Source organism: Euprymna scolopes, chromosome 26, assembly GCF_053919585.1.
Source record: "Euprymna scolopes isolate OS-2025 chromosome 26, ASM5391958v1, whole genome shotgun sequence".
NCBI lineage: Eukaryota > Metazoa > Mollusca > Cephalopoda > Sepiida > Sepiolidae > Euprymna > Euprymna scolopes.
The window spans coordinates 16,910,414-16,919,803 of record NC_136507.1 but is presented as its reverse complement, the minus strand read 5'-3'; the positions used below and the strand labels follow the sequence as shown (position 1 = coordinate 16,919,803).

Below are 9,390 nucleotides of genomic sequence, written 5' to 3'. Positions count from 1 at the left end.
CATACCGAATTACGTTCGGTTGAATGTTTTGACCCAGAAACAAATAAGTGGACATTCGTGGCTGAAATGCTTCAACAACGTTCTTGCCCAGGTGTGTTCATTTATTCATTCGGGATTCGAATATATATATATATATATATAGTAGCGTTCAAAATTTTAAAACCTAATATTTGTTAAAAATAACGTTCTTGCCCAAGTGTCATTCATTTTTTATTTTGTTAAGTGATTTTTAACATTTCGCCTGTCTGTTCATTTGGTAAATGTTTAACTGCAACAGAACACCGACCAATAAAATTTGGGTTTTTTATAGGTTTTTGGGGTCGCTGACAACGAATCTGATATTCAAACCCGTCGTAAATTTACCGTTTGCATGGTATTAACCCCTGAACCCTCGCACTATTTTGTGCCAACTCACCGCCATCGTTTATGCTATTTTTACAGGATGCGTTCGCGCATGTGCGCGCGTAGTAAGGTGACTTGTCACATCACGGAAGAATTTTTTAGCAGACATTTGAAATAACAAGTTTTCAGAAAATAAAAAAAAATGTGGTTCATTTTTCTGTGTTGCGTAGTTTTTGATGCATTTTTAATTGATCTAAAAAAATTAAGTTTTTTACGAGCGATTTACAAAAGCATTTTTTTTATATATATATATATATATATATATATATATATATATATATAAGAGGGGGAGTATTCAATGTACAACATTTAACAGGTGCTTCTGCAGTTTAATTTACTGTTTATCCTGTAAGTAATGCGCTGACATACACCAAACAGAACTATTTAATTTTTCACAAAAATTCTATTTATATTTATGTGCCCTCCCCCCCTTCTCCTCCACAGACCGTGGAGAGGTAGGGGCGGTGAGTTGGTACAAAATAGTGAGGGTTCAGGGGTTAATACCATGCAAACAGTAAATTTGCGACGGGTTTGAATATCAGATTCGTTGTCAGCGACCCTGAAAACCTATAAAAAAACAAATTTTATTGGTCGGTGTTCTGTTGTTGTTGAAGTAAACATTTACCTTCATTCTTGTCTTGAATTAACATTTGAAACAAAAATCTTAGTAAAATCAAGTTATAACAGTTATACTATTATAGAGGTTAAAGGTTTAATCCTCAGTACAGGTGACACCCAAAATACAGTTAACTTCTACCCAGTCTTGGCTGACAGAACAAGAACATGCTACCCCTGATGGATTAAATAAATAAATGGTTCTGTTAAAAATTCTGTGCAGATTCCCAGAGATCAATAAGATACACCTGAAGAAGGTTGGAGGTTATATCGATCAGAACATGAAAATAACATTCTTGGCCTTCGGGTCAAGATCAAAGTGTAGTATCTGTTCAGATTTACACTTCAATTTCTTGTTCTGTCAGTGGAGGAGAAATCCTTCATGACTGAGACAATTTTATTTTTGTTCCTTTTCTCCACATTAAAAAACGACCCTGGTGTCTAACTCTGTCCCGTGAGGAGGCATTGTAAATAGGAAACATGAAAATAACTCAGGATGAGAACAGTAGTCTGAAGAATCCAAATAATACGAATGACTACTCCTCATCTTAAAAATTAAAAACCATATTGAATTAAACTGGAGAAAGGAAAGAGTGATAGGTTTTTACTTTGTTAATGATTTTAATCTATATGTAAAAATCTGGATCTAGTTAAATATTTAACTGATAAATTCTTAAACTGGTGATCATGTAACACTGAAATTAACAGGAAATAGTAATCATACACCACGGGTGGTTTATAATGAGTAAAATCTTTGTTTGGATGGATGAATAACGTGTATAGAAGTGTCAGCAAGTTGAAATGCAAAAATGTTTCTTTCAACTTGCTGACACATTTTTATTACTTTTCTGCATGTGCAAATTCATTTATAGCTTTCAAGTGGTTTAATTTAAAATCTTGTCTGGCTGTCAATAGCTCCAACAGATGACGCATGTGGAGCGCTAAATGTTTTGATTTTGATTCTAGCTGATGGCACACAAGTCTTTTTTTTCTTTTTCCTTTTTTTTCTTTTTTTCCTTTTTTCTTTTTCTTTTCCTTTTTTTTCCTTTTTTTCTTTTTCCTTTTCTTTTTCCTTTTTTTCTTTTTCCTTTTTTTTTTCCTTTTTTCCTTTTTCCTTTTTTCTTTTTTTTCCTTTTTTTTCCTTTTTTTTCCTTTTTTCTTTTTTTTTTCCTTTTTTTTTCCTTTTTTTTTCCTTTTTTTTTCCTTTTCTTTTTTTTCCTTTTCTTTCTTTTTTTCTTTTCTTTTTTTTCTTTTCTTTTTTTTCTTTTCTTTTTTTTCTTTTCTTTTTTTTCTTTTCTTTTTTTTCTTTTCTTTTTTTTCTTTTCTTTTTTTTCTTTTCTTTTTTTTCCTTTTCTTTTTTTTCCTTTTCTTTTTTTCCTTTTCTTTTTTTTCCTTTTTTTTCCTTTTCTTTTTTCCTTTTTTTTTCCTTTTCTTTTTCTTTTTTTTTCCCTTTTTTTTCTTTTTTTTCTCCTTTTTTTTCCTTTTTTTTTCCTTTTTTCCTTTTTTCTTTTTTCCTTTTTTTCCTTTTTTTCCTTTTTTTTCCTTTTTTTTTCCTTTTTTCTTTTTTTCCTTTTTTTTCCTTTTTTTCCTTTTTTTCCTTTTTTTCTTTTTTTTTCCTTTTTCTTTTCCTTTTTCCTTTCTTTTTTTCCTTTCTTTTTTTTCCTTTCTTTTTTTCCTTTCTTTTTTTCCTTTCTTTTTTTCCTTTCTTTTTTTTCCTTTCTTTTTTTCCTTTCTTTTTTTCCTTTCTTTTTTTCCTTTCTTTTTTTCCTTTCTTTTTTTTCCTTTCTTTTTTTCCTTTCTTTTTTCCTTTCTTTTTTTCCTTTCTTTTTTTCCTTTCTTTTTTTCCTTTCTTTTTTTCCTTTCTTTTTTTCCTTTCTTTTTTTCCTTTCTTTTTTTCCTTTCTTTTTTTCCTTTCTTTTTTTCCTTTCTTTTTTTCCTTTCTTTTTTTCCTTTCTTTTTTTCCTTTCTTTTTTTCCTTTCTTTTTTTCCTTTCTTTTTTTCCTTTCTTTTTTTCCTTTCTTTTTTTCCTTTCTTTTTTTCCGTTTTTCTTTTTTTTTTTCCGTTTTTCTTTTTTTTTTTCCGTTTTTCTTTTTTTTTTCCTTTTTTCTTTTTTTTTTCCTTTTTCCGTTTCTTTTTTTTTTCCTTTTTCCGTTTCTTTTTTTTTTCCTTTTTCCGTTTCTTTTTTTTTTCCTTTTTCCGTTTCTTTTTTTTTTCCCCCGTTTTTCTTTCTTTTTTTTTTCCCCCGTTTTTCTTTCTTTTTTTTTTCCCCCGTTTTTCTTTCTTTTTTTTTTCCCCCGTTTTTCTTTCTTTTTTTTTTCCCCCGTTTTTCTTTCTTTTTTTTTTCCCCCGTTTTTCTTTCTTTTTTTTTTCCCCCGTTTTTCTTTCTTTTTTTTTTCCCCCGTTTTTCTTTCTTTTTTTTTCCCCCGTTTTACTTTTGAAATAAGTACTATATATTAGGTACAATGTAATATGCAATAGAGAATAAATATAAAATCTGCATAAATATATTTAGGCATGTTTTAAGGTCAGACGCTCTCTACTAATTATTTATTTAAAAAAAACAACTTTTTTTTGCTTTTCAGGTGCTGTTAGCTTAAACAACCGTCTCTATTGCATTGGTGGCAGTGCAGGCCAGTGTTGCATTGCTGAATGTGAGGTCTATGATCCAAACACCAATACTTGGACAAATATTGCCCCTCTTAATGCTGGTAAGGCAACATTTTTGTTCTCTCTCTTTCATCCCTTGGAAAACATTGGTTTATAAGGTTGGAAAGCTATTAATATAAACTAGAAAATAACTACAACTGTGATTTTTTTTTTTTTTTTTTTTTTTTTTTTTTTATAAAGCTCAAAATAATTTTGTTATAAAGTAGCAAAACATTTTTGAAAGATTAGTTTGACCCCTCAATTATTTAGTGATGTTGGGGTGAGGCATGTGAAAGTTTGTGCCAGTTAAGTATTTAGGGATTATTCATTGCGTAATTTATTTCGTTACACCATTGGTATCATCGGTTTTACATAGTCCCATATTAGATGTACCATGATTTTTTTTTTTTTCTCCGCCCCCCCCCCTTCCCCCCCCCCTTTTTTTTTTTTTTTTCTCCACCCCTTTCCTTCATGTGAAAGTAAGCATTTAGGATGTCTTTGTCACCCACCAAGAAAATAAGTTCTGATAATTTCGATTCTGCCGATAGCATTTACTAAAATTGCTTTCGCACATTCCTGTAATAAACAACCAACGATTCTGCCAATAACATTTACCAAAATTGCTTTCACGCAACCAATGATTCAAATCGTCAGAACAAATCCAAATTCTATCGGTGTAGTCTTCACTCAATTCCAGACTTGATTTACATTTTGTTTGACCAACTTTTGGTAATCCCAACTCTTCTCATCCCCCAAGGACAATCTCTTGCACGCTCCGATCTTGCATACCATCCCTTGTGAAACTAAAGTAATTAGATATAAAAAAAAAAAAAAAGTTAAAAAGCACTTATGTAATTACATGGCATGTAAAAATTATTTTTTAAAAATTTTAAATTATGAAAAATTGATTAGAATAATAAAATTTATTGAATAACAGTTATATTTTTAAAATTTTCATCTCCTGTAACCAATTCTGTATGACAAACTGACCTATCTCCTTTGTTTAGTTCTACAATTTAAAATTAAAAAAATGTCAATTTAAGAGATAAGCTTTCATTCCTTGCCCTCACCCCCACTTTTTTTTTTGTTTTTTTAATCATTGTTTGGTTTTACATCTACTTTATATAATTTTTATTTAATCTCTCACTCTTTTGCAGGTCATTTCCAGGCAGCCGTTTGTGTGTATAATGACAAAATCTTTGCAATTGGTGGCAGTGCAAGTTGGAATTGTTTAAATTCTGTAGAAGTTTATGATCCGATAATCAACAAATGGCAAGTTTACAGCTCTCTCAACACACCCCGTAGAGGTGCAGGAGCTGACATTATTAATGGTAAGCAGCTTGTTCCATTTATTTTTGGCATGAAATTTGCATTTAAGAATTAAGTTTATGAAACAAGAATTTGCATCAAATCGAAAACCAAATAAAATTTAATTTAAAGTGAAGCATGCATGGTCCCCTGTTAGTGCACAGTGAACGAGGCATTAAAAAAAAAATGACTAAGTTCAGCATCTCCCCACCCCCTCATTTAGCCCCAAAAGTCCCCAGGGGCCGTCAAATCCTGGTGAAAATGAACAAACGGTGCAGTTTTAGGCCTTAACACATGTAAATTTGAGTTCTACACCATGCAAAAAAAGAAATGACTAAGTCCATCAAGTCTCCAAGGCTTTAACATAATTAAATTTGAGTTCAGCATCATGCAAAACTACTAAATAGACATACACAGAAAAATTTGGAACTGGAGTTTTCCCGGAAAATCCGTTCTGTTACTTTTTTACTCATATCATGTTTAATGTTTGTACAAAATTTCCATTGTAACCACTAAATACAGGGTGCCTAAAAAAAAATGTACTCTCACTTCTAATGATAATAAAACCTTTATGATCATAGTGAAATGGAATAACCTTGAATACCAAAAATAAATGTAATTGACGAATCCTCTTCACAAATGTTCAAATTGATGAGCTATTGTCCAGATAACGGTCTACCGTACCGAAGCAGTACTCAACTTAGGCATGCTAAACCAGCTTCCTCTATAGGAGGAAGTTTCATGGAAATGTTAAATTCATAGTCTCCAGTCGCATGATATATATTCATGTCATGGGAGATAACAACGTTAGGTTTTTGCAGCTCTTGCATGGCGGTGTTGACATTTACATACATATAGTACCCAGTATTCTCAGCTGGTCACCCATCTGGTACTGACCAGGTTCCATGTTGCTTAACTTTGGTGATCTAACTAGAATCCATGTGATTATTACAATAGAAAAATGCAAGCATGAAAAGTAATATGGTTAAGCTAAAACATGGAAAAGGGCAAGATATTCTAGTAAAAAATATAATCAATTTATAACTTAAAATATTGCAGCATTAGGATTTTTTTTTTTTTTTAATTCAATTTAGCATTATATAATCAATTTTTAATGCTGCAAAATTTTAAGTTATAAATTTATTATATTTTTTTACTTGAATATCTTTTCCTTTTCTTTTCCATGTTTAAGCTTAACCATATTACTTTTCATGCTCGCATTTTTCTATTGTAATCCATGATTTTTTCACGCTTCCAGTAAATTCACTTGTTCCTTTTTTTAATTTGTCTTATTTTTTGTTCCCATAAACATAACATACACATACGTAATAACAATGTACGGCACTCGTCTGCTTTGATTTTCTATTTCACTTGTTACTTCTCTTTTCGCGAGACCAATGAATTAGTAGCAATACTAGTCGCTGAAGCTATGGAAACCAGTCATAAAAAATGTCGCTCACCTCCTTGCGAATTTTTATGATTTTGAACACTAGTAAATTAATCATAACTTTGGTTTTATTGAACGAAAATTGAACTTTTTTTTTTTCACAATATAGTTGAGAATGTGATCTATAAATTGTAATAATTGTTTGAAATTTGGTCGCAAAATGAGTGAGTGGTGAAGCTTTAAAGCAGTTCTAAATGACTAAAACTGCTACTTAATCATATATTCAAACATAGTAGTGTTTGAATGATACTGCAGATAATATAAGCACTTTTTTTTTTAGACTCCCTATATTTAGCTATAGTTTTTCATTTTTGGATTGCTGCAAAAACCTATGTAATATGTGCATATATTGTTACAAACATATGTACACTAACGTGTGTGGGTGTAGTGAGATATGGGTTTTGGTTTTCTTAATTGTTTAAAATCAGTACCAGCAATGGAAAATAAAGTTTCAATAATAATTAATAAAAACGGTTTTGTCGTTAGAAAATAGCACTCATTTTTTTTTTTTTTTTTTTTTTTTTTTTTCCCCCCCCGAACGGATTTTCAGGAATAACTCTGATTTTTTTCTCTCTCTCTCTCTCTCTCTCTCTCTCTCTCTCTCTCTCTCCCCCCCCCCCCGCCAAAATCCCCGGAGTTATTATTGGTTTAAAGTTGCTCCAAAATCATTCACTCGTGTAGGGGGACCTCGTATGCTCGGCTTGTTTATTACGAAGCGTAGAAAATCGTTATTTCGGCAATTTCCTCCTGATCTTCTGCTTTTATTTGTAGGAAAAATCATGGTCATTGGCGGCAATGATGGCACGCAATCTTTACGCTCCACAGAGATTTACGATACTGACAACGACTGCTGGTACCTGGGTCCTCAGCTTGGCATTGAGCGAGCTAACGTCAGTGTCGCTTCCTATGGAAATAAACTGTTTGCTGTTGGGGGTTTCAGTGGCAAGAGATTTCTGGATTCCCTCGAGTATTTTGAAGCAACTACAGAAGAATGGTGTTGTTATGCCCCCGTCGATGACATTTGGCATGGTTCTGGGAGTTCGAACGGCAACTGCAACGAATTGAGTGAACCTCGAAAGAAAATCGGCAAAAAGAGTCGGGGAAAGGGTTTTTCTAGTGCATCCAGCAACGGACAAACAAACGGTACGACGAGTAACGGAAATGTAGTGCAGACAAAAATGGACACAAGCAGCGAAGTTTCTTGAACGGGTGAAAATGAAATTCCATGCATGAATGAGAAACTGAGAATGTTGTGAGTGATGTGATTTGTTGGTCGGACGTATGTTTTAAGCGTGTTAACTTTTTTTTTTTTTTAATTCTTTGTATTACTGGTGAATTTTAATATCAGATTATTTAGAGAAGTGGGAGAGGTTTCAGTCTGCTATGTAGATTTGACATAAAGTGATTCCCATTCTAAAAGGATATTTTGGTTTGAAAAAAGTAATTTCGTGAACCAATATAAAAAAAAAATGGTCGTATGTGTGATGCATAAAATGTTTTTGTAATTTTTTTTTTTTTTAATATTTCAAGCAGTCAAAAAAAATTTTTTTAGTGGAGGACTGCTTTAAAAAAATAAATTTTTAATTGTATGTCTACATTCACAAAGTAAAATCTAGTGAATTTTTTTTATACCTGTATAAAAGTACTCAATAATAAATAGAGCCATTTACTAGGTATAAAACTATAGACATTTTTTACCTACATACACATTTGCAGGCACGTTTCAGGCAAAACTATGAATTAGTTAAACCTCCTCATCCATTGAGAACAGTCTAATCTGAGGAAGTCTAGCTAATTCATAGCTTTAACTGAAACATGTTTACAAATGTGTAGCCAGATAATGTTTTGTATAAATAGTTTTATACTAAACGCTACTTTTTATTTTTATTGCAGTCCTGAAATATTGATAGTTGATAGTATTTCAAAGAACTGGAGATAAACTTTTTTATTTTTTATATACAAATAATAAAAAAAAAAAAAAAAAAAATGAAATTAAAAAGTGGGGAGGAGGGGTAGTATATACGTCCGCCATTTGTTGCAGTTGTGTGAAAGTTTTCCATTATTTGAATGTGTTGTTACATGTGATGCAACTTCACCATTTTTTTCTTCCTTTCTTTCTTTTCTTTCTGTTGGAGTTGCAAGAAAACCAAAAAGAAAAACAAACTCATTTTTTATCATCAAACTTTAAAATAGAGAACTTCCGACAAAAAAAGAAGAAAAAAAACACACAGTTTTGGTGATTGTGTGTTGATTTGAAATAGTTTCTGAAATTGCGTGAAACAAAAAAGAGCAAATACTCGGAAGAGTCAAAAAGTTTTGCAATATTTTGATAACTTATTCGCTTTATTCGTCAAACGCAGCATAGCATTTAAAGTAGACGCCATTGTGTTGCTTCGTCTTGAGTAAACTTTCTACCAGTTCTTTGATTCCGTGGTGAGATCTGTTCTTCTTCAATTCAAAGAGCTCCTCCATTTCAGCATCATGAGACAAGTATCGGAACATATTGCAATCCGGCTAAACCCGGACTTATACACTGTCTGCTATCAGTTCAAATTCCTTGAGTTTATTCCAGGCTGTTCAAGCTAGAAGAGTTCGCTTTCATCCGACCAAAGCAGAGTATATTTTTACCCTCCCACTGGCATGTGTCAGCTAGGTTGGTGTAGATGGTTTGACTGTCTGGAATGGAACCTTAGTGAATTATCTCCTGCTCATAATTGCACCGGACGCTGCAGGTCTGCACTAATTCTAAAATGTTGCGAAACTTTCAATTCTCCGTCGTACAATCAATTTTCATGAAACTTAAAATTTTCAGAAATGAACAAAAAAAAAAAAAATCCCTTTTTATTTTCTTTCCTTACATCTTACCCCATTCCAAAGAGAAAGATCTTCAACCAAAAAAATTCCATTTCCACATTGAAAAAAATATATATATTTGAAAAGGGAAAAAGATAAATAAAAGCCTTTCAAAAGAC

General features: G+C 31.7%; 1 protein-coding gene across 3 annotated transcripts in view; it reads left to right on the top strand.

The window, feature by feature from the left end:
• LOC145247931 (influenza virus NS1A-binding protein homolog A-like) overlaps nucleotides 1–9,390 on the top strand; it is a 137,514-nt gene extending 128,124 nt beyond the window's left edge. For all 3 annotated transcript variants that reach the window (XM_080109571.1, XM_080109572.1, XM_080109570.1), the window contains 4 exons: nucleotides 1–91; nucleotides 3,600–3,725; nucleotides 4,821–4,994; nucleotides 7,190–9,390. The exon at nucleotides 1–91 is cut by the window's left edge and continues 155 nt beyond it. In XM_080109571.1, coding sequence (XP_079965697.1) covers nucleotides 1–91; nucleotides 3,600–3,725; nucleotides 4,821–4,994; nucleotides 7,190–7,623 — 825 coding nt within the window. In that variant the 3' untranslated portion in view covers nucleotides 7,624–9,390. The remainder of the gene's footprint in view (nucleotides 92–3,599; nucleotides 3,726–4,820; nucleotides 4,995–7,189) is intronic.